We start from the raw sequence: 25,399 nt of genomic DNA, 5'->3' as shown, positions 1-25,399 counted from the left end.
CTGCTGGGCTTTTTCTACAAAAAGAGCCCTGCATCCAGCAGATGGGGCCTCAAACCTGGTCGCTGTTTTTATTGTCAGTTCTTTTCAAAGGAACTTTGGCCTTTATGAATTTTTTGCCTCTGTGCTGGGGGTTCCTAAAAGCCATTGGCAACTTGACCTTTAAAGCCCTATGTGGCCTGGGAACATCACACCTACAGGACCGCCTCCCCCCCCTATGAACCCCAGAGAGCTTTACGCTCTTCTGATCAACATCTCCTGGTTAGTCTCAACCAGGGACAGGGCCTTTTCTGTCCTGGCCCCTACATGGTGGAACATGCTCCCACCTGGGATCAGGGCCCTGCGGGACTTATTACAGTTCCGCAGGGCCTGCAAAATGGAGCTGTTACACCATGCTTTCGGTTGAGGCAGTGGACGTTCAACCATTCTATTGGGAGTTTTCTGGAATACCTATATTCACCTAATACAAGGCAACGGGGCTTGTTGTTATAGTTTATCGTGCCAGCTGCTGTTTCATTGTTTTCATTGTTTTTATTGTTTTATGGATTTTATGCTGTAAGCCGCCCTGAGCCCACTTGTGGGATAGGTAAAGGTAAAGGTTTCCCTTGCTCGAAAGCCCGTCGAATCCGACTCTGGGGCTGCGGTGCTCATCTCCGTTTCAAAGCCGAAGAGCCAGCGCTGTCTGAAGACATTTCCGTGGTCATGTGGCCGGCATGACTAAAAACCAAGGCGCACGGAACGCTGTTACCTTCCCACCGAAGTGGTCCCTATTTATCTACTTGCAATTTCTTGCTTTCGAACTGCTAGGTTGGCAGGAGCTGGAACTAGAGACGGGAGCTCACTCCGTCATCCGGCACACTCGGGTCTCGAACTGCTGAACTACCGACCTTCCACGGCCTGCAGTTCAGCGTCTTAACCACTTGAGTATAAATTTAACAGCAACAACAACAATAAAGCAAACTTTCTGAGCTTGCTAGGTCCAAGCTGAGTTTGCTGCATCAAAGCTGCACTGGCTAGATCAAAGCACAGCATGCAGAGTGCAAATGTTGGGAAATTCCCGTCCTGGAAGAAGTGCCTTCCACGAAGCAGAGATTTACCACGGGCTCTGAGCCCATGAATGTAACCCTGATCGCCTTGGCGGAAAATTAAAATGTAATTGACGGTCACATATGACATCTGGACAGCCTCCTTGGCGTTTTAAAAACGAATTCCTCGACATATGCTCAATGTCGGAAGCAAGAAAGAATACCTGAACTATGGGAATGGATAAGGAAGCTACTCTTTATGGCTGAAATGGATAAAATGACAAGAAAGTTGAACAATAAAGATGAAAAAAAAATTGCGGATTGGAAGGACTTTAAAGAATATATAGAGAAACATTGGGATGTCAAACTTTTTTGCTTTAGTAATTATTAAGAATAGACTTTAGAAATGTTGGAAAGAAAATGTTATCGAATAGGTTACCTATGAGACTGAAAAAATATAAGTAAGGTAGCAAAAGAAATTGTGAACCTTTAAATAATATCAAACTGAAGGGAAAGATTAAGAGAGAAAATGTGGTGGGGGCGGGAACGCTGCGGGAAGCCTGGAGACGGGGTGGGAGGGAAAAGGGGAAAGGGATATATTAAGAAATGGTGAACTGGTTAATTTTGGACTTGTTTTATATCCCGTTAATAAAAACTTGTTTTAATAATAAAAAAAACAAAACGAATTCCTCGTTACAGAGAGGACGCCCCGCTGCTTCACAAAGCACTGCCGCTCCTGGGCTTTTCCCAAGCTGGTGAAGAGGAATATTTTGGAAGGGAGGCTCCCGTCTAGTGGAAGGGAACGCCTACCTCATCGTACAGCTGCCTCAAGAAGTTGATCTCGTCCGTCAAGCACTCCAGGCGGGTCTCCAACTCGATCTTGATCATGTAAGCTTCATCCACATCCTGTGGGGACAAGAATGACACAACACCCATTATAGAGAGACAAAGCAAAAAGGAGGGACTCCCACAGTCCTCCCCCAGCCAGGCTAGCGATGAGCCAAAACACACCACTGGCCTTCTGCTCACCTTTTTCAAGACGACGAACTCGTTCTCCTTCTCAGTCCGATGGTTGATTTCTTCCTCGTACCTGCCAGGTGGAGGGGCAGAATTGGTTCAATCAGAGGCTTAACGTTTTAAAAAAAAGGTGGCGGATGAACTGGTGAAACTGTTTCTGAGAAATACTGAGAGACAGTGATGCATCTGGACGCGGGCTGACTGCCCACCTGTTTACACATAAACCCTAAGTAACTACAAACAGTTTTCTCACTTCATAGGTTATTTGTTTACCTCGGCTAGATTCAAATCCAGTAGCATCTTAGAGACCACAAGATTTTGGGGGGATATGTTTTGAGAGTCCAAGCATCCCTCATCAGGTACTTACTGCATCAGATACATCTTTACTTCATTTCTACGCCACCTTTCTCAAAGAATCACAGAGCTGTAAGGGGCCATACGGGCCATCTAGTCTGACTCTAATCAACCTAGAGCATCCCTGACGTCTTTGTCCAGCCGCTGCTTAAAGACTGCTGGCTTTCTCCCCAAAGCAGCTTACCCCCATTCTCCTCTCATTCATTTTATCCTCACAACAACCCTGAGAGGTAGGGTAGACTGAGAGGGCGTAACTGGCCCAAAGTCACGCAGCAAGATTCCAGGGCAGAATGGAGATTTGAACCTGGGTCTCAAAGATCCTATTCTGATACTCTAACCCAGGGGTCATTTCGTAGAAAAAGAGGTGCAGGAGCCCATTAACATAACTCATTTGCATATGCCACACCCCCTGGCATCACCAGAAGTGTGTCAGAAGGCAACACCCACCGCTCAGGCTCCACTGGGCTGTTTTGGATTGCTAGCTATTGGGGGGGGGGGAGAACGTGCAGATCTGTCCTCGCAGAGGAGGGAGAGCTTGTACCTGAATAAAACTTGGTCTTAAAGGTGCCACTGGACTGTTTTGGGCCGGGGGGAGCAGGGGGGAGCTCTGCAGCTTACCTGGCTGTTTCTTGCTCTGACTGAGGGCTGCTGGGAGCAGGGGGTGGGGCTTGTTGCATGTGCCCGCCCCCTGGGCTCTTTACTGCTGGAGCTCCACTCCTGTGCGCTCCTGCAGGAAATGACCCCTGCTCTAACCACTAACATGCTGGCTCTCACACTGGTAGGAAGGACTTCTAGGCAACCCTCTTGAAAGGGGATCCAGGGAGTCAGCCATGTTGGTCGGAAGCAGTAGAACAAATTTAGAGTCCAGTGGGGCACCTTTAAGACCAACAAAGGTTTATTCAAGGAATGAGCTTTCAGGTGCAAGGCACACTTTTTCAAATACATTGGAATGTATCAGTTCAAGTAGCTTCTTTAAAAAAATATATGAACTAGATCGCCCTATTAATAAAGCAAAGTAATTTTTCAAAACCTTCCAGTTTCATTTCATCCCTTAAAACACTGAACTCATTACATGGGCTCTTTTTGTAGCAGGAACTCCTTTGCCTATTAGGCGACACACCCCTAATGTAGCCAATCCTCCAAGAGCTTACAGTAGCCCCTGTAAGAAGAGCTCTTTACGCTCTTGGAGGATTGGCTACATTAGGGGTGTGTCGCCTAATATGCAAAGGAGTTCCTGATATTTTTAAGTAAAGCCGAGGGTTTGTTAGATCGGCATTTTCAAATGCATTGACCAGCTCATGCTATGTTATTCCAACCACCAGCCTTGGAAGTCACCTTCTCCTTCTTTGTGGGCACAGTTTAGAAAATGAGGGCTTCAACATTCCTAGCAAAACAACCTTTGTTGTTTTTTTGCCCAAGCCAGAGGAAATGACAAACAACGGTTTGTTCTCTTGCCTGCAAGCCAGGATCCCAAACCAGAATTGTTCAATTTTAATGAAACGATAAACTGTGCTGTTCTGCTGGAAACACACAGTCTTGAGCTGCGCATAAGAAGAAGAGATTGGATTTATACCCCGCCCTTCACTACTCAAAGGTGTCTCAGAGCGGCTTACAAACTCCTTTCCCTTCCCCTCCCCACAACAGACACCCTGTGAGGTAGGTGGGGCTGAGAGAGCTCTTGACAGAACCTGCTATTTTTCAAGAACAGCTGTGCCAGAGTTATGGCTTGCCCAAGGTCATCCAGCCAGGTGCAAGTGGAGGAGTGGGGAATCAAACCTGGTTCTCCCAGATTAGAGTCCGCACACTTAACCACTACACCAAACTGGCTCTCATAAGAGGGAAGTGGAACAAGCAAGTCTGAGGACTTTGAAGGGTCATTCCTTGATGTCTGAACATGGCTGAGTAATACACAATGGACAATGGACTGTTCTCAGATGTGTCAGCAAGGAGAGAATTTTATACATGCTTTGGATTTGATTCTGATTCCAACGTATGCATGCAGTGCTTTATTGGGAACTGTACTTCTTAAAGAGTGTTTTTTTTTATTGGTGGGGGTATTTTTTAATTGTCCTACAGATGCTTCCAAAAGAGGCTTTCAAACCTGACTGAAAATCCCAGCAAAACAAATTTGCACACCTGGATGTCCACTAAAATGCCATAATGCAAATGACTGAAAATATTCCACATGTATGACCGTCATTTTATAAGTTTCCACTGCCCCCATGCCCATATTCCCAGCAGCCATGGGTGGGCAAGGAAACTTCCAAAATGGACATAGATTACTAATTATTGATTACTAATTTTTGAGAAGCAGCATTCATCAGGTCAGAAGTCAGAACCACCCCAAATGCAGCCCTCCTGCAGGATGCAGAACCCCCCCAGGGCTGAAAGAGCCCGGCCTCCGCCCTGTTACAAAAAGAGATCCGTCTCAGGGCTCAAGCAGATGAGATTAAAAAATCATGTGCCTTGGCCTGCCCATAAAATGCAAGCTACAAGCTCATACAGCCTCAACTGGCCTTGGAGCAGTGCAGGAAAGACAGAGAGGGATTAACCCTTTAATTTCCACTCAATTTCCACTCCATGTCACTATTCAAAACCATGCTCCCTGCTTTGTTGTTAGCATTGGGGGGGGGGCGACTTCTGGTGACCCCTAGTGGGGTATGGACGTTTCAGAGAGGCAGCTTGATAGCCTGCCACTGCATCCCGAGCCCTGGTATTCCTCAGAGGTCTCCCCTTCCAATTACTTGCCAGGGTCAGCCCTGCTTAGCTTCCGAGATCTGACAAGATCGGGCTTGCCTGGGCTATCCAGGTCAGGGCATTGTTAGAATTTTTACAGGGCAGAAAAAGCACGGTTTTCTTTTCTCACATTCTCTTTTCTCCTTTAAATATGCTAATTATCAAGCAGAATGCCTGAGTGAAGCCAAAGAGTTAAACACCTTCCCCTTTCCCTGCAGGAGCTTACCATTTGCATTTCATGGATGGTTCTGAGTATCATCCGCAGAAGGGACGGCTCCTCTCACATATACCGCACCAGGTGTTCTAGGGAAATCTCGGGCTTATAAATTCTTTCTAAATAGATTCCGGATCAGCCCTTGCAGTCAATTCAGCCCTTGACACAGACTGACTACTTTGTGATCAAATCTGACTGACGCTTAATGTACAAAAAGAGGTAGGGGGTTCAGCGCCTGAAAACTATTTGAAATTGGGAAGATGTTGCCCAGTTTTTTTAAAAAAATCACTGATTGAACATATAAAGGGGACTGGTGCACACAATGGCTCAGCTCTCTTAACTGTGGCTAAGAGATCACACCTCCCCTCATCTCCACAGGCCCTTGCTGGAGCAAATCCAGCCACCTCTTAACAACAATTAGAAACAATACCTTTACACATTTATCCCCTATTTGACATATTTATTGCTTTGCTGTCCTTTCCCCCTTAATTAAATCAAAACAACTGTTGACCTAATGACATTAGCTTGTTATTTAGTTGTGTCTTTGCATATCTTAAGAACAGAAAGGGAGAAGGAAAACAAACTGAACCTAAAACTTAGAATTCAGAACCCAAAAAGGTTAGTTGAGGATCAAAGAGGGCCAACTCTAAAAATCATACAAAAATATACATATATTTATTACACACAAATTAAAATAACAAAGAAGGGCCCAATCATACCTAATAAACAAACATATCTATAAAAACATACAAGGGCTAATGAAGGAGACCCAACGCGTTTCGGCCTAAGAAGGCCTTCCTCAGGGGTCTAGTATATATAGGACATATAGGCTGATATATACAAATACAGGCAATCATACATATGCACAGTATGCAATAATGACCAGAGATTAATTGAAAGTATAGCCACTGGGCAAGGAAGAAAAATAATACAAAAATGCTTATACTATATAAGCTCAACCTTTTTTTGGGCTCAACACTGCTTTTTACTCAAGTAACTTTCACTGGGAACATTTGGCTGCATAATTCTAGAAGAATATATAGTAGACCAGAGAAAAGGGCCACTGGACATGTGATTGGACTGGAGGCTTCACTTGTATTTTTTGTATTATTTTTCTTCCTTGCCCAGTGGCTATACTTTCAATTAATCTCTGGTCATTATTGCACAAAGAGTTTTCCCCTCAAATGGCAGCCATTTGAGGGGAAAACTCTTTGTTTTCCCCTCAAATGGCGTGGCCCCGCCCAGCGTGTGACGTCACTTCCTGTGACGTTCTGGCGGCGTGCGCGCGCATCCGCGGACAACACCCGGACCGGCAGGACGCTCCCCCGCCGGTCCGGTTTTACGATTTGGCAACCCTAATGATTGCCTGTATTTGTATATATCAGCCTATATGTCCTATATATACTAGACCCCTGAGGAAGGCCTTCTTAGGCCGAAACGCGTTGGGTCTCCTTCATTAGCCCTTGTATGTTTTTATAGATATGTTTGTTTATTAGGTATGATTGGGCCCTTCTTTGTTATTTTAATTTGTGTGTAATAAATATATGTACATTTTTGTATGATTTTTAGAGTTGGCCCTCTTTGATCCTCAACTAACCTTTTTGGGTTCTGATTTGCATATCTTAAAACATCATCATGTTCATTTGCTGTTCCGCCTCTGCCTATAAGTTTGAACTCTACCTTCCATTCCAATGTATGTGAAAAAGTGTGCGTGCACGCACGAAAGCTCATACCTTGAATAAACCTTTGTCAGTCTTAAAGGTGCCCCTGGACTCAAAATCTGTCCTACCTCGTAACTACAGTAAAGGATACATGAGCACCGGCTTGACCTGTGGTTCACATCAACCGGATTCCTTTTAGCCAATCAGTGTTTAACTCTGCTTAAATGGGAACTGTGGTCACCACTAGGGTTGCCAGCTCTGGGCTGGGAATGACCTGGAGATCTGGCCAGTGGAGCTTGGGAAGGGTGGGGACCTCAGCAGGGTATAACACCACAGAGACCACCCTCCAAAGCAGCCGTTTTCTTCAGGGGAACAGAACTGGGTCATCTGCAGATCGACTGCAACAGTGGGAGATCTCCAGGTGCCACCTGGAGACTGGCAACCCTATGGCGTGCACCATAATCCGTTTCCCCCTCTTAATCATGGCCAACGGTCAGCCAAAAACGAAGTTGGCCAAGTAGACCTGATCCAAGTTGGCCAAGTAGACCCCTGACAACTAGATTAAGGTGGAAAGAAATCCACAACAACCATGAGGACTGGTAACTTTAAAGGAAAAAAACGAAACGCAAGGGTCTCGGGAAGCCAAATACTGCACAAGATTCTATAGGAGGACACGTGGAATATCCTCCGAAATGAGATCTGCAGCAAGGCTTGATTTAGGGCCATTTTAGGGTTGCCAAATCCTCGCTGTATGTAGAGCGGGGGGACTCCAGCGCCGCTCCGGGAGTGCGTGCCGCAACCACGTCACCCCGAAGTGACACAACCACGTCGGGCACGGGGCCACAATCATCCGAGGGAAAACCATAGAGTTTTCCCTCGGATGACCGCGGCCTTGCCCCCGACGCGACTGCGTCACTTCCGGGTAACGTGCTGACGCCGGGCACGTCGCGTGCTTTGGGGGTGGGGTTCCCCCCAGGGCCCGATCTGCCAGCGGCGGGTAACGGGCCTCTCGGGCGGGGGTTTCTTGGCAAGCCTAGGCCATTTTTGGGACAGAGACCTCCCCGCCCCCAGTACTCACTTCGTCTTGAATTCTTCCACCAGCCCTTGCATGTTGGCCAGCTCGGCATCCAGCTTCGCCCTCTCCTGGCCGTGGCCATCCAGCTGCCGGCGCAGATTGTTGATGTAGGCCTCGAACATGCTGTCCATGTTGCTGCGGGTGGTCTTCTGGTTCTGCAGGAGGCTCCACTTGGTCTCCAGCATTTTGTTTTGCTGCTCCAGGAAACGAACCTGGGGGAGGAGAGGGGAAGAGAAGGGATCCCAGTCAGGTCAAACTCTCCTGAAGCTCCACACCTCTGTAGGGGTGGGGCGGGGCGGGACAGGATGGACACAGGGGCACAGGAGGGGCACTGAAGTTGGTGGTGTGCCACCCACACAAGACTCTGCTGTATTGCGGCTCACAAACATTAACCTCTGGTGGGCGTTACTCCATTTGTACCCTGCCATTCTTCCCAATGGGGACCCAAAGAGCCAGTTTGGTGTAGTGGTTCAGGAGCGCGGACTCTAATCTGGGAGAACCGGGTTTGATTCCCCACTCCTCCACATGCACCTGCTGGATGACCTTGGGTCAGTCACAAGTTCTCTTGGAGCTGTTCTCTCAAGGGCAGTCCTCAAAGGAGCTCTCTCAGCTCCACCTACCTCATAGGGTGTCTGTTGTGGGAAGGGGAAGGGAAGGGGATTGTAAGCCACTTTGAAACTCCTTCAGATAGTGAAGGGTGGGGTATACATCCAATCTCCTCCTCCTCCTCAGCACCTTATAGCATTATCCTTTCCTCCATTTTATCCTCACAAAAGCCCTGTGAAGTAGGTTAGGCTGAGAGAATGTGACTGACCCAAGGTCACGCAGTGAGCCTCCATGGGACAAGTGGGAATTTGAACGTGGGTCTCCCAGATACTAGTCCAATATTCTTAATCACTACACTACACTTGCTCTCCATATAGATGCTTTTCTCTGTCTTTGCTTCCAGCACATTATTTTCCTCTTTTAAAACAGTTTCTAAATAATTGCTTTCTAGATTTTGTTCCCTGTCTTTGGTACATTTTCTCAAACATGCTTTACACAATTTTTTTTGGAAAGAACACTTCTTCAAGCACGTTAGCGCCCTTTCCAGATGGGAAAGTTCACATTTTTAAAAGTCCCGTCATCATCAGCTCCATTTTTCTTCCATCAGTCCCTGGAACCACCAGTTTCCCTCCCACACCACCAGAAGGCTTTTTTTAAAAAAAAACAAAACAGCAATTACTATTATAATTGTGATTACAATTACTGGGTTTTTTTGAAGCCCTCTGGGGGCACGGTGGGGTAGAATACAGGAAAATAATAGCTGATCATGTGGATCCACTGTTGTCTCTGTATTTGCAGCAGACACAAATGCAAAATGGCGAATCTTCACTGTGCCAAGTGAGCCTTTTTTTATCTGTCTTGGGCTTTTAATTTTTTATTCATAGAAAAAAAGGACGGGACAACAACACCAATCTATAGACCACACACACACACACACACACACACGAAGGGTTAAGCTAAAAAAGGGCTTCAAAATTACTTCAAAATTAGAACTAAGTTTCTAGAGTTAATGAGTACCAATGTGTTTTCCATCAGAGACACTGCAAAGATTAGGGTTTGCTATTTTATTTTGGTTTTAATTGAATCAGGTTTTTAACTATGATCATTAAGCTGCCTTGGACCACAAGGAAAGGTTATTATTATTATTATGCACATATTGGTATAATTTGAAGGGAATTGAAAGCCCAATGAAGACAGGAGATAAGGAGGAAACATTCAAACATGCTGCAACACACATCAATTTGTGTTTGTGTGTGTATGCACATGCATAGTTCTCACACCACTGTAAAACCTCAGGTGTCTTGGCTTTCGTCTTGGGCTTGGGGTTCCTGCCGGCTTTGTACACAACCTCTGAAGACCACCTTTTAACATTAACATCAGGAAAGACTTCATAGAAATTTAGCTTCTTTCTGTCCTGTCCATTGGTCGACATGAGACTGCTTATGACTAGAGTATGGCTAGCGTAGGACCCAGTTAGGGTTCCCAACAGGCCGAGAGAAAGATGTCACATCCCATTGAATAAGAGACTTAATGTATGGAAATGCATTGGGAAGGTGAAGCTTTTCATTGTATGAAGATACTATAACCTGCCAAGTGGGAGCGGGGGCGGGTAAACCCCCGCTTTGGAGGCCCGATTTCCGCTGCCGTGGAATCAGGCCCCGGGGGAACCCCACCCCCGCGTGTGCATCACCAGGAAGTGACGTGGGTACGCCGGGCATACTGGGGGAGGGGCCACGGCCATACAAGAGAAAACTCTATGGTTTTCCCTTGTATGGCCGTGGCCACGCCCCCAGCGTGCCCATGTCACTTCCGGGGTGATGTGCACGCCGGCCGGGAGCCCCCCGGTCCCAGCGAAGACGGATTTGGCAACCCTATCGCCAGCAGATTGCTCTCAGCAGAGCGTAATGCTCTCCCAGGGACATACCAGAGGAGATGGTGGACTATAAATGTTTTAATTAAAAAATAAATAAGAAGCAAGGTGCAAACATCCTTCCTTTTCTCATCTGCTGACCACCTGCTCTCCCAAGAGCACCTGAGAGATGAGGGGACTGACAACTGAAAATAGTCTGGGCCTGGTACTTTTCAATATATATATTTTTAAGCAAAGGAAGGTATATGGCCTTGTCTCTTCCTCATCTCTTGGACTGCCTCTGACAAAAAAAAGGGGATGTGTCCAGCCACAACTAGAAACCTTTTTACAAATAGTTATTTCCAGCACCTTTTTGAGACCCCCCTGTTCCCCTTTGGCACATTTGGGGAAAATCTAGTGGTCAGTAGATTCCACCAATTTTAGTAAAGCTAGAATTCAAGTGGAGAGCTTTGAGGGCCGTGTTCCCTCTAAGCTGAGTGAGTGTGAGCTAGCTCACAGTTTTTTAGCCATCAGCTTGCACATTTTTGTCTTAGCTCGGGAAGGAGGGCTCCAGGGCAAACTAATTTATGCAGGAGCCAAATCGCTCGCTCACAACTTTAACGCCAGTATCACACAAAGTAGAATTTTTGCTCACAAGACTCCACAGCTTAGAGGGAGCATTGTTTGAGGGAGAAGCAGGGAGTCGGATGGGCCAGCCACTCTCGGCCTAACCCATCTCAGAGGGTTGTTGTGTGGATAAAATGAGGAAGAACTGGGTACACCCGGCTAAACTCCTGGGAGGAAGGGCAGAATAAAAAAATGTACCAGGTAGATATATAAATGTGCCACCTGTCAGCAGTTTAGGAAACACAGGGCTGGGAGAAATCATTCATAAGAACATAAGAGACGCCAATGTTGGATCAGGCCAAAGGCCCATCCAGTCCAACACTCTGTCACACAGTGGCTAAAAATACCAGGTGCCATCAGGAGGTCCACCAGTGGGGCCAGGACTTGAGAAACCTGACAGAAGCAGAGGAGGAAGAAGAAAAAAACACGTACACAACCACCATGAATGGGTGTGTATGTGATCATATACACAGCATGTGTTACCACACAGAAAATGGAAGGGAGCAATGTCTTTTGGCTTACTGCTTACAGGTAGGGTTGCCAAGTGGGACTTACGGGTGGATCCTGGAGCGTGCGCATGTGCACAAAGCACGTGCGCACCACACGCACGTCACCAGGAAGTGACATTATGACGACGGGCACGCTGGGGGCGGGGCCACGACCATACAAGGGATAACCATAGAGTTTTCCCTTGTATGGCCGTGGCCCCGCCCCCAGCGTGCTCGCCGTGCCCGTGTCACTTCCGGGTGATGCGCATGTTGGGGAGGAGTTCCCCCTGAGGCCCAATCCGGTGGCGCGGGGAACAGGCCTCTGGGGCGGGGGTTTCCCCGCCCCCCGGGGGGACTTGGGATCCCTACTTACAGGCTGGGAGATTTCAAAAAAGAACTTTAAAACTGCTAGTTACAGAACCAGCAGCCCAGTTTTGATTGAAAAAATCAAGCAGGGCTTGAAGAGTTAAATGCCCTCTTCCTTTCCCCTCACAGCAATTTATTTCTACAGACTGACAGAGCCTGAAGTAGTATAGAAAAGAAATATCCTGGGCCTGGCAAGACCCATGTTCAGATTCCCACACAACCACAAAAGTCACTAGGCATCTTTAGTCAAACACTGTCTGTCTAACCTACCTCAATGAGGTTTTCCAAGGGGGAAAAAAATTAAGATAACCACCAGGGATGCTGTCCTCTGTACCTCAAAGGAAGGGCTGGAGGCATAGAAATAAATCAGCTAGAACATTACAGCTGAATCCTAAACAGATTTACACACATCTAAGGCCATTGACTGAAATGGATTTAGAAGGCAGTAACTCTGTTTAGCATTATGTTGTAATAAGGTTTCTGGCCAGTGGCCAGAAAATGAGACATGTGCTTAATATTTGTATAGTTCCCCAGTCTCTATAAGACAATTTTTTGACAAAACAAATAATGCTGTCCTTCAAAGGGAAGTACTCTGTACAAGCTCAGAAGAACTGTGCTTTGACTTAGGGTTACCAGCTCCAGGTTGGGAAATTCCTGGAGATTTGGGGGTGGAGCCTGGGGAAGGCAGGTTTGGAGAAAGGAGGGACCTCAGTTGGTTACAGTGGCATGGAGTCCACACTCCAGCAGTCATTTTCTCCAGGGAGTCCGATCTCTGTCATGTAGAGATCAGCAGTAATTCCAGAAGAACTCCAGGTCCCACCTGGAAGTTGGCAGCCCTGTTTTCACCTGGCAAACCTTTTGCATGCTCTGGCATAAGAAATGTACCTGTACTAAAAACATACATGTGCTTTGTATACCACGTGAACTGCTACAGCTCCCCTGCAAAGAATCTTGGGAATTGTAGTTTGGCAAGGAATGTACTCCTCCTTACAGATATCTCACCCATCATCCCACAACTGCAGTCCCCATCAGTCCCAGGGAAGAAAGGATTATTAGTCTACCAATTTCAGCTCTGGTGTAAATATGCCCTCAGCAATGAAGTGTTTCAGTATGACTGAAAACAACAGAGGTTAGGTTTTTTAAAAAGTTAAAAGTTGTCTGAGCAAAGCATAGACTCTTTTTGAAGCAATCGCCTTGGACTCTGAAGGAGGGAAATCCTATCTCTCGTATTTTATCAAGGAATGTCAGTGGAGGGGGGGGGACAACAATATTTTATAAGTGCTGCTGAACTGGAGCCAGGAATGTGAGCTGCAGCTTAGTTCTACAACCAAGTCAAATGCCAGAATGCAATAGCCTTACAAGTAACAAGTAACATTAAAGGAGAGTATGAGTATTTGGAGCACGTGCAGAGTGTAATTCCTAACCACAGCCTCCCCAGTCACCTACTCGTCTCAGCAGAAGGCTCTGTATGTCAGAGAATGCTGTAATGGAAAACCCCACCCAGTAGAGATACCAACTCCAAGTTGGGAAATTCCTGGAGATTTGGGGTGGAACCTGAGGAGGGTGGGGCTTGGGGAGGGAAGAGACTTCCGCGGGGATGTCCCCCTTTCCCCAGAGGAGCTGATCTCTGTAGACTGGAGATTAATGGTCATTCTGGGAGAACTCCAAGCCTCACCTGGAGGTTTGACGAGCCACCCACCCAGTGGCATCTCTGGGCCTGTAGGCCCCAGCCACATGATGAGACAACAGACCATATCCCTGCATCTGTAGGGGAATCTGGGAAACAGAGGATGTGGTAATGGTCACCTCACTACATGCAGATAGGTGACAGTGGCTGGTCAAGAAGACTCACCTGGTCCCAGGTGTGGATCCAGTGCCCAGGTAGAAGACCACTGGCAGCCCAGTTTAATGTCCAGTTCTTATATGCAAGTGAATGTAGGGGCAGAATGGACTACACCCTTCAGGCTACAGGTAGAGGATCTCATTTTGAAATGACCCCATATGTTAAACATTCTCTGCAGATAGAAAAGCACAGCAAGCACTGAAAGTAGGTAGAAACTTTCTCCTGGCCCTGACCTGGATAACCCAGGCAAGCCCGATCTCATCAGATCTTGGAAGCTAAGTATCATAGAATCAGAGCTGGAAGGGACCTCCAGAGTTATCTAGTCCAACCCCACTTGTACTTGGATGGCAGACCTCCCTTGGAATGCCAGCAGTCAGGAGGCAGGGGCAGGCTTGATTCTGCCACCTCTCTAAATAGCTTCCAGAGAGAGCCCCAGTAGGAGTCAGTCACCAGAGGTTGTCATGACCTCCAGGTGCACAAACACTCAAATGCACGCACACATGCACATATAAAACAACAAAAGAAAAAAAAGAAGCTTTCTTCTGGCTGGATGGCATGGATCTTTTAAAGGGAAGGAAGTTTCACAAGTGAAATTCAGCACCTGTGGAATGACGTGGGACAGTCTACTCAACCACTTCAAGTCTCTTCCGCCACCTTCATTCATTCCTACTTCATTCACCTGCACATGTGAATCAGATTTCAGGTACCCCAGAATTATAAAGGAGTCGCAGTAAACAAAGGAAGAAACACAGGGGGAACACTGTCATTTTATGGTTACTCGAGCCAGCCTGCAGTTGTGGTCAGAGTGTATCTGGGAGACCCAGGTTTGAATGCCCGCCTTTGCCACAGAAGCTTTCTGGGTGACCCTTGAGCCAGTCACACGCACACAGCCTAACCTACCTTGCAGGGCTGTTGTGAGGATAACTGAAGTAAATAAATAAGTAACAATAAAACAAGAATTTTGTGAAGTCACACTGCTTGTTGTGGCGAGTAAGCAACAACTGCAACTGGATTCTTTATAGGGTTGCCAGGTCCCTCCTAGCCACCCGCGGGGGATGGAGGAACTTGGGTTGCCAGATCCAGGCTGGGGAACTCCTGGAGATTTGGGGACGGAGCCTGGGGAGGACAGAGACCGCAGTGGGGCACAATGCCATAGAGTCCACCTCCCAAAGCATCCAGTTTCTCCAGGGGAACTGATCTCTGTAGTCTGGAGGTGAGCTGTAATGCCGGAGGGGATCCCCTAGTCCCACCTGGAGGCTGGCATCCCTAATTACAGAATTCAGGAGTGTTACATCTACATTGGTCCTCTCTGTTATTCAGGCAGGATAAAAAGAGGAAGACTGCTGACTGGAATAAAAAACCCATTCCTTCTAAGGCATGTTCTACTTCTGAATTTCAGGGACTGGGAAATGCACACCTTGCGAGGGCTCCACCCATGAAGACCCCAAGACCTTCACTCCCCTCTGAGTAGAAACGCAGGCAATGTGGAGCACAGAAAAATGGGCTATTGGCTCCCCCAGTTTGGGGAGGGACCCTTCCTTAGTTTGGCATTCCAGTCATTTGGCGTTTGAAAGCCAAACAGGCATTTTACATTTGAGCCAAGTTGGCTGTCTCTCACCTTCCATCCCACGTTAACAGCAACAGCCCAGTAAAGGTAGAACAGAGAGATTGGATTTATACCCCGCCCTTCACTAGCCGAAGGAGTCTTCAGAGAACAGCTCTGAAAGAGCTTGTAACTGAACCAAGGTCACACCAGCAGCTGCATGTGGAGGCACGGGGAATCAAACCCAGTTCTCCCATATTGGAGTCCACACTCTTAACCACTACACCAAACTGGTTCAAAGCAGCCATAGCTGGAAAGTAGGAAAATGAGTAAAGGTCACACATTCAGAACGCCACGTCCCTTTAACGGCCTTTAATGCTTACTGTGGCCCTATTCAAACACTGATTCTCCCCTAAGGTTAGAAATCCTCTCCTGGAGGCTGAGATTCTCCACTACACCAGTTTTCCAGGGAGGAAAAAAAGCCCAAGCAATCTAATCCTCCTGCACGTTTACTCTGACGTAATTCCCACTTTCTAAAATGGAACTTGCATCCAAGCTGGTATGCATAAACTTCATCTATCTCATTCTCTCTGGAAGGGGAAAGGAAAAGCTACCATCACACCAGAGCCTTGGCCATAACCACCCCATTCATCTGTCCAGTGGTCGGCAGTCACAACCAATGGCATCTTTGCAAAGATACATTCTGGAGGGGTAGCCATGTTGGCTGCTGCAAGACCAATGAATTTATGGTGGCAGAAGTTTCAGTGTGCCCACTTCCTTTGGTGGTCAACCTCCAGGTGGGATGTGAAGTTCTCCTGGATTTACAACCACTGTTCCCTCTAAGCTGAGTTAGTGTGAGCTAGCTCACAGTTTTTTAGCCTCCGGCTCACACATTTTTTGTCTCGGCTCAGAAAGGATGGCTCCAGAGCAAACTAATACATGCCACAGCCAAATCACTCACTCCCCACTTTAATGCCAGTAGCTCACATGGTAGAATTTTTGCTCACAAGATTCCACAGCTTAGAGGGAGCATTGCTTACAACTGCTCCCCAGATAGGGATTAGCCTCCAGACAACAAAGATCAGTTCCCCTGGAGAAAAGGGCCGCTCTGGAGGGTGGACTCTATGGCATTGTACCCTGCTGAGGTCCCTCCCCTCCCCAAACCCCGCCCTCCCCAGGCTCCACCTCCAAAATCTCCAGGTACTTCCCAGCCCAGAGTTGGCAACCCTAGCCCCTGTTGTCTCCAGGCTCCACCCCCAAACCTCCAGGAGTTTCCCCACCTGGAGCTGGCGACCCTACTGCTGGCAACCCTAACTCCAGACTACAGAGATCCATACCACAGATTCCAGGCTATATCCTCCCCCAACTTCCTCCCTCCAGAGGCACTCTGGCCAAATCTCCAGGAATTTCTCAGGGCAGAGTTGCCAATCCTAAATTAAAGGTCACACATGCTGCCCGTAACCACATAAACTGAGGAGGGTTCACAGTGGCACATTATCCCCCCCCTTTTTTTTAACCTACAGCAAAAACACACGGTTCCCTTCCTTCACTAGCAGTTCAGAATGCTGGTGGAAAGGAACCTTCCAAATCCCAAAACACACCTATCCTAAGACTTACCATCCCCCCCCCCCCGTGGGACACTCCCTTAACCTGGGTTTGCAACCCTGCTCCAAACCCCGGCTGCGATGGGAGCCCTGTTGCATGTTAATTGCAGCTAAAGCCATCCACGCATCTAAGGAAGAGACTCGCAAAAGCTTCTGCTGGGACACATTTTTTTGTTTTTGAGGGGGGCTGCTGGACCCCACCCTGTACTGTTTTGCCACAACAGATTATCCATCTGGAGTGGCCAGTGAAGATGTCACCCTTCAGGCCTTCAGGTAAATGGTGGGGGGTGGCATTCATACACAAGAAGAAGAAGAGGAGATTGGATTTATACCCCGCCCTTCACTACCTAAAAGAGTCTCAGAGAGGTATGCAATCTCCTTTCCCTTCCCCTCCCCACAACAGACACCCTGTGAGGTAGGTGGGGCTGAGAGAGCTCTTTTGAGACCTGCTCTTGACAGAACAGCTCTGAAAGAACTTGTGACTGACCCAGGGTCACACCAGCAGCTGCATGTGGAGGAGTGGGGAATCAAACCCGGTTCTCCAGGAATAGAGTCCACGCTCCTAACCACTACACCAAACAAGAAGGGAATGGAGGGAGGGGCATAATCCTTACAGCTCCCTCCAGACCCTATCACCACAATTAGAAAGTGGAAGTATTATGTCTATACTAGGCCGATCAATGAAAGACACTACTGGAGCTGAGTGCAGAAAAACGCCCATGCGTTGGAAATTCATAACCTTTGACCATGATCTGCACAAAGGGGGATTCTGCCCTTGCATCTAAGAAAGGTTTGCACTGCTGATTCAACGATGGTGACTAAGGGGGGGGGGGCAAACATAGTTTTTCTCCTTCTAAAAAACGAAAACCTGAATCCCGACGTTATCTTTAACACACGTAGGAGGTGCTGTCGGCTCACCAAACTGGTCCGATCACACGGGGGAACAGGTTTGATTCTCCTTTGGAGGGGGGTTGGGCGGGGAGAGGTGAGAAGACCAAGGGAAGTTTTAAAGCCCCAGAATTTGCTCTTTCCACGCAATCGCGTTTCCAACCCCAGCTGCCCCCTGGTTGTTGCAGCGGACCCAGAAACCGGGCCTTGCTTTTTCCACCTGGAATGTGCACACACCAAAGGCCTCGGCCGTGCCTTCCTGGGCGAACACACCCATTTGTCCTGCTGCCAGGTTCATTCTCTCGCCTCCAGAAAGGGGAGATGAATTCAACACAGGCAGACTCCAGCTTAGGGCAGCTTCACCGGAGCGCTTAGTTTGGCTTTCGTGCAAAAAAACCCAGGCCCTTTCTTCCCTCCCGCCGACGGTTTTGCCTACCTGGCCTTTGGGGCAAAGGCCGAGCAGGGAGAGCCAGCCAGACGGCCGTCCGGCCGTCCACTCACCTTGTCGATCAAGTTGGCAAACTTGTTGTTGAGGGTCTTGATCTCTTCCTTCTCCTTGGTCCTCACTTGCTGGATCATGGGGTCGATCTCCAGGTTCAGGGGCGCCAGGAGGCTCTTGTTCACGCTGACGGCCGTGATGCCCCCCATCATGCCGCCCGCTCCCATGGAGGACCCACGGAAGCTGCCTCCTCCGAACCCGCTGCCCCCTCCGAAGCGGCTCCCGCTCCCGCCGTAGCTGGAGGAAGCATAGGAGCTGCTGATGCGGGCACTGCTGGCCGGGCCCGGGGTGTAGGAGCGGCTGCTGAAGGTGCGGACCGGGGCAGCAGAACTGCTGCGGTAGCTCTTCTGGGTCACAGTGAAAGACATTTTTGCTTTTTCTCTTTTGCAGGCTGTCAGTCAGGGGGGAGAGAGAGAGAGAGGCTCAGGCGGGCAGGCACTGGAGGCAGGCAGGGTGCTGAAGGCAGGGGCTCCTGGGGCAGCAGAGGCCTATATACAGTGCAGCAGGTGGGAGGGAACCGGGGGCTGCCCGTCGGAGAACCGAAGCACCTGAGTGGCTGTGGGGCAGCAAAGGGGCGGGGCCGCCCTGACTCCAGAGCTCACACACCTGCCTTTTTTTTCTCCCTCCACGGGCCGGTTGCTACATTTCAAAAGTAAATCATCAACCAAGGGAGGGGAGGAATCGGGCCAGATATCTAGTCCTTCCGCCCCTCCCACCACTGCCCAGCCCTGAACTCTGGGGATTTTCTCCCCCCTCTTTTGCTCCTTGCAGCCAAGAGACCCGAAGAGGGCAGCAGTCCTCCTCCTCCCAGACCAGGCAAAAGTTACCATGGAATCCTTTTGCCTGGGGAATTTTTTTTTGGTCTTACACGAATTGGCTGAAAAAGCAAGCTGCTCTGTTTGCCAGCTGGAAGGTGCGCACGAGGGGGAGGGCACCTTTGAAACTGGAGCTCCGGGACGCAGGCATGGAGGAGAAAACAGGCTCCACCGGACAGGGACTTGCTGAGCAGCAGGGTTGCCAACTCCAGACTGGGAAATTCCGGGAGGTTTGTGGGTGTAGCCTGCAGAGGGCAGGGTTCGGAGAAGGGAGGGAGCTCGGTGGGGTAGAGTGCCAGAGAGTCCACCCTCCAAAGCCGGCGTTACCTCCAGGGGAAGTGATCTCTGTTCCTCATCTCCAAGCCTGGAGATCAGTTGTAATTCCGGGAGATCTCCAGGCCCCACCTGGAGGCTGAAAGTAAACAAAAAACAACCGTGATATAATTATGCAATCTATTCAGTAATTATTATTAAGCATTTATATGATGGTACAGATTACAGAGGACAGCGGAAGACAGGAGGGCCTGGTGGGATCTGGTCCATGGGGTCGCGAAGAGTCGGACTCGACTGTGCGACTGAACAACAACAACAAACAGATTACAGAACACATTCCAATACAAATTATACAAATATTTAAGGTGTCCTTGTAAAGCAAACTGTCCCTGCTCAATGAGGTTCCTCTGTGTAGTACAGTTAAAAATGGCTTTACTCCATCCTTCTTTGATGTAGACGTAAGTTACTCCAAATATCTGACCAACCATCATGTGTTTTGTAATCTGTACCATAATATAAATGCTTAATAATAATTATTGAATAGATTGCATAATAAGGTTGTTTTTTGTTTACTTACAACCTAACCGGTGATCTCACGTTTGTATCACCCACCTGGGGGCTGGCAACTCCACTAAGTGGGGATTTTGTCTGTGGGAATGATCACAGTGGGGCCAGTAAGGTAAACTTTAGTGGTTCTGAGCCACAGAGGTAGAGTAGATTGAGAGCTGAGAATAGGGCTGCCAACTCTGGACTGAGAAATTCCTGGAGGTTTGAGGGTGGAGCCTGGGTAGGGCGGAGATTAGGGAGGGGAAGGGAGAGAAGTCAACAGGTAATTGCTATAGGGTTCATCCTCCAAAGCTCTCATTTTCTCCAGGAGAACTGATCTCTGTACTCTTTTTTTTTTTTAACTGCCCCAAGGGGCAGAATTTTATTTGTTTTTGAAAATAAACACACATATAAACATATACAAAATACAACACAAAACATAAATGGGGGTAATGCTTGTCCTTAAAACAGTTTGCCTCGTAAGTTTACAATAATAAAATCTTATTTCATTAGCACAAATAATTCTTTCTCCGGTGGCTCTATTTCTGTACAATAAAATCTATATCTGTGTCTGCATATTTCAATATTCAAGCATTTAATTATCAGTTAGAGTTAAACCTTTATACTTCAATCTGTTATGCTGTTATTATACCAGTTATAAAAACGCTTCCATGTATTTTCAAATGTATAGTTTGAAGACCCTTTCATCAATAAAGTTAATTTATCACATTCTGCTTCTTCCATCAGTTTGGTTATATATTCATGTTTCTTTGGTGTTTCAGATGACTTCCAGTACTTAGCATATAAAATTCTCACTGCGGTAGTAAAGTATACAATCAAATATCTATCATTTTTGTCAAAGTCATTTGATAATATATTCAAAAGGATTACCTCTGGTGTAAATGGTATAACAATACCTAATATCTTTTGCATTATTTCATGAGTCCACCTCCAATATCTTTTAGTTATTTCACAATGCCACCACATATGATAAAAAGATCCTGTTTTACATTGACATTTCCAGCATACATTAGAACATTTATTATTAGATTTCACTATTCTATCTGGTGTTATATACCACCTGTAAAACATTTTGTATATATTTTCTTTATATGCAATAGCTTTTGTAATTTTGATATTTTTCCATATCTGATCCCATTTGTCTAAATCAATATTATGATCTATATTTTGTGCCCATAATATCATATTAGATTTAACTGTCTCCTCATACATCGTATCGTTGAGCATGAAGGTATAGATTCTTTTTATAAATGTTGAGTCTGGAAAAGTCAAAACATTTTCAAGCTCCATTAAGTTTTTATAGAAACCCAATCTTTTATCTTTATAAAATCTGGATTCTATTTGGGCCTTTTGCCACCATGGCAAATCTTCTGGTATTCTCAGATCATTCTTGTTATCCCAAATATCCTTAGTTCTTTCCCGGCATAGATATTCGGCAGTGTAAATGCCTCCAGAGGTGCAATGAGTATTGAGTTTTTTATGTAATGCCTTTTGTAGATATAATCCCAAACTTTTAGAAGTGCTGCTCGTAACCAATGTTGTTTGAAATACTTCTGTGACGATGCTTTCTCTGATCTCTGTACTCTGAAGATCAGTTATAATCAGGGGTCATTTCCTGCAGGAGCGCACAGGAGCGGACCTCCAGCAGTAAAGAGCACAGGGGGAAGGCACATGCAACAAGCCCCACCCCCTGCTCCCAGCAACCCTCAGTCAGAGCAAGAAACAGCCAGGTAAGCTGCAGAGTCCCCACCCGGCCCCCCAGTCCAAAACGGTCCAGTAGCACCTTTAAGACCAAGTTTTATTCAGGTACAAGCTCTCCCTCCTCTGCGAGGACAGATCTGCATGTCCATCCGTCCCCCAATAGCTAGCAATGCAAAACAGTCCAGTGGCGCCTGAGCGGTGGTTGTTGCCTTCTGACACACTTCTGGTGATGTCAGGGGGTGTGGCATATGCAAATAAGTTATGTAAATGAGTTATGCTAATGAGCTCCTGCACCTCTTTTTCTACAAAACTACCCCTGGTTATAATTATGGATTTATTATGGTGGGACAGCCCCCACCCCCCCCCCCCCCCGAGGTTGGCAACACTAGCTGGGAAAACCCAGGTTCAGATTGCAACTCACAAGGCGACCAAGAACAGTCACTCTTTGTCAGGAGCAAATTTGATATTATGCAAATACAGGCAAAGTATGTCTTTAATATGATTTAATATAATGAGAGCCAGTTAGAGCGTGGTCTCTCATCTGGGAGAATCGAGTTTGATTCCCCACTCTTCCGCATGCAGCCAGCTGGGTGACCTTGGGTCAGCCACAGTTCTCTCAGAGCTGTTCCCTCGAGAGCAGTTCTCAAAAGTTAGCTCTCTCAGCCCCACCTATCTCACAGGGTGTCTGTTGTGGGAAGAGGAAGGGAAGGAGATTGTAAACTGCTGGGGTTCATTAGAGTGAAGGGCGGGGTAAAAATCCAATCTCTTCTTCTTCTTTAATATGAAAAGCAGCCTCAGGAGGTTGCAATTCAGAGAGGCGGGGGTGGGGGCACTTGACCCTTTCCCCTCCAGTAATCTTTCCGTCCAAAACTGCGGGCCAGCCTATCGGCTGATTTGCCCCCTGCTGTGACATCTGTAGTACATACTTATAAGGCTTGCAGATGAGTAATTATAAGGGTAAACAGGCATCTGGAACACTGCAGTGGAGGAAGCAGCTAGGGTTTCCAATTTTAAGCAGAAAAATTTGAGAGGAAACATAGGTGGTGCCCTGCTAGATCAGACCTGTGGCGCATCTAGTCCAGCACCCTGTTTCACACAGGGTCCAACCAGCAGCCTTGAAAGGGTAACAAACCCAGTAAAGAGGCCAAGACCTTCACCTGATGCTGCCTACTCATACCAGTGGAGAGTTACGCCCTTCTAAGCACATGGATTTCAATGGACTCCTCTTAGGAACACACTGTCCCTGTCTCTGGTTCCCTTTAGTCATCTTCACTAATAGCAGGGTGGCCAACCTCACACTGGGGCCTGGAAATCTCCTGGAATTACAGCTAGGGTTGCCAGGTTCCTCCAGCCAGGGATGAGGGGGGACTTAACCAGGAGATGGAGGGAGGGTCCAGGCAATGTCACCAGTGACACGATGACATTACTTCCCGTATTATACAGGAAATGATGTCATCACACTGCAACTTCGCAGCGACACTCTGGTATCTGGGCAAAAACTCTATAGTAAAAATGGCTTCTACCACAAAAGTTTTCCCCTAAATACCAGAGTGTTGCTGGTGTGATGACATCACTTCCTGTGCATGCCAGAAGTGATGTCACCATGTTGCCAGCAACATTTCCTGAGCCTTCCCCTTTCTCCTGGTGAGTCCCCTCACTGGCCAGGTGATCAGTTCTCCCAGGGGGAAAAAAAGCTGCTCTGGGGAGCAGACTCTATGGCACTATATCCCGCTCAGCTCCATCCCCAACTCCACCCTCCACGGTTCCACCCCCACATCTCCAGGAATTTCCCAGCCCGAACCTGGCAACCCTAACTAATAGGTGTTGATGGGTGACAGGTTTAAGCACCCCATATACACACCATTACACAAAACTACAGCCTCTTGCCAAATCTGTTTCCCAGGACATCGCATGCTGTAGTTTGAATGCTGGAGCAATATCCTCCACAGAGGTTTAATCGCGATGTAACAAATTAATTGCACAGATTGTCTGGAAGGGGACAATAACACAGCACGAAGGATTCTGACCAATCTGCATTTACAGCATTTACTCCAATGCAAAACTAAGCTTTTTAACAGGTATGCCATAAAAGGGGGGTGGTTCGTCTTATATTCCCATCCAAGTTACAAGATGTCCAATAATAATATTTTTTGTGTATTGCGGTTTTTTTTGGGGGGTCATCTTACATTCAGGGCCGTCTTCCTTTTGAGTAAATATCTGTAATGTATCCAGTCCAGACCACGTGGCCAGCTTGGGCTCCACGCGGTCAGACACAAACGTCGAGCTTCGCTCCAAGAGACAATGGACTATGCGGATCCTAGCCTGCTCCAATCAGGGGGCTAGAAGAAGAAGAGAAGAAGAGATTGGATTTATACCCCGCCCTTCACTTGTAGTCTCAGAGCGGCTTACAAACTCCTCTCCCTCCCCCTCCCCACAACAGACACCCTGTGAGGTGGGTGGGGCTGAGAGAACTCTGACACAAACTGCTCTTTTTCAAGGACAGCTGTGCCAGAGCTTGTGACTGACCCAAGGTCACATCAGCAGGTGCAAGTGGAGGAGTGGGGAATCAAACCCGGTTCTCCCAGATTAGAGTCCGCACACTTAACCACTACACCAAACTGGCTCTCCAGTAGGTTCCCGGCCGAGAGCCTATGGGACTCTCGGCCACTGTAAATAACCTATTGGGAAGTAGGGGTGTGTTATGGGTGGCGGTTCCATGGGGGATATAAGCCGGCCTGTGAACCGGCCAAAGTCGTCTTGTTCCTGTTCGAATAAAGTACGCTTTGCTGAAATCACTCTCCGTCTGCGTACTTTTCAATATCCCTTTGAGTAAATTTCCACAGGTCAAGGGGCCACAAATCAGTCGGAATAACAGTACAGAAAACATCAACTGTATATATATATTTTTTTTAAAAAAAACCTCCTCCAGAACACAGAATCGAAAGAGAGAATGCACCGCTACAGCCGAATGCCAGCAATTCCTCAAAAGCCCTACGAAGCAAAAGAGCCTTACGGGCCCTCCAAAATGATAACCGTGAAGAGGCTTGCCATACCTCCCCAGGCACTCCTTCCCAAGGAACAGACGCACCACAGAGAAGGCATGCGCCCCAGCTGTCACTGTGCCAGCCTGGGGATTAGAGCTGCATCCACCCGGCGGCTTTTCTCTACTTTGGCTTGCAAACTGGAGCTCTTTGGCAGGGAGCGTCCGCAGGAGGCCAGGCTCTCCTTGTCCTTCCCTTGCCTCAGTACACGCTCTCTAAATCTGCTTTGCTCCCATCTTCCTGGAGAGAGCACAGTCCAGATGCACTGCCACGCTGTCAGAATGGAAAGGCGACCCTTTTCTTGCCTTGCAAAGGGTCCTGCCCCTGTAGGGTGCCAGAATAAGTGGGTAAGCTCCCAGGCTCCAGGCCCCACCAGGACTCTTTGCTTCAGCAGAAGCAAAAGCGGAGAGCAATGCTGTGTGATGATGTGCGATGTTGTGACATCATTTCTGGTTGTGGACTTCGAAGGGGCATCACAAGGGTTTAGGGATTAACATCTGGAATGCAAATCCCTAAAAAGCTGTGATGTCACTGCCAGGTACAAAAGTGGAAGTGGTGTCCCTACATCACATTTCATCACACCATCACTCCCCAAGAATCCCTAGAGCATCCTGATGTCACTTCCAGGTACGCAACCAGAAATGATGTCATGGCATCACACATCACCATG

General features: G+C 47.6%; 1 protein-coding gene across 1 annotated transcript in view; it reads right to left on the bottom strand.

Moving 5' to 3' along the window:
- The window catches only part of LOC107119052 (keratin, type II cytoskeletal 8-like), a 38,186-nt gene extending 19,406 nt beyond the window's left edge, over positions 1 to 18,780 (bottom strand). Inside the window, exons 1-4 of the mRNA XM_015421476.1 lie at positions 18,335 to 18,780; positions 8,083 to 8,291; positions 2,052 to 2,112; positions 1,833 to 1,928 (exon numbers count right to left, since the gene is read on the bottom strand). Coding sequence (XP_015276962.1) covers positions 1,833 to 1,928; positions 2,052 to 2,112; positions 8,083 to 8,291; positions 18,335 to 18,700 — 732 coding nt within the window. The 5' untranslated portion in view covers positions 18,701 to 18,780. The remainder of the gene's footprint in view (positions 1 to 1,832; positions 1,929 to 2,051; positions 2,113 to 8,082; positions 8,292 to 18,334) is intronic.
- Between the last annotated feature and the right edge of the window lie 6,619 nt (positions 18,781 to 25,399).

This window comes from Gekko japonicus, unplaced genomic scaffold (assembly GCF_001447785.1).
Source record: "Gekko japonicus isolate JY-2015 unplaced genomic scaffold, Gekko_japonicus_V1.1 scaffold963, whole genome shotgun sequence".
Classification (NCBI taxonomy): domain Eukaryota; kingdom Metazoa; phylum Chordata; class Lepidosauria; order Squamata; family Gekkonidae; genus Gekko; species Gekko japonicus.
The sequence above is the reverse complement of the archived record's forward strand: the minus strand, read 5'-3'. Positions and strand labels throughout refer to the sequence as shown.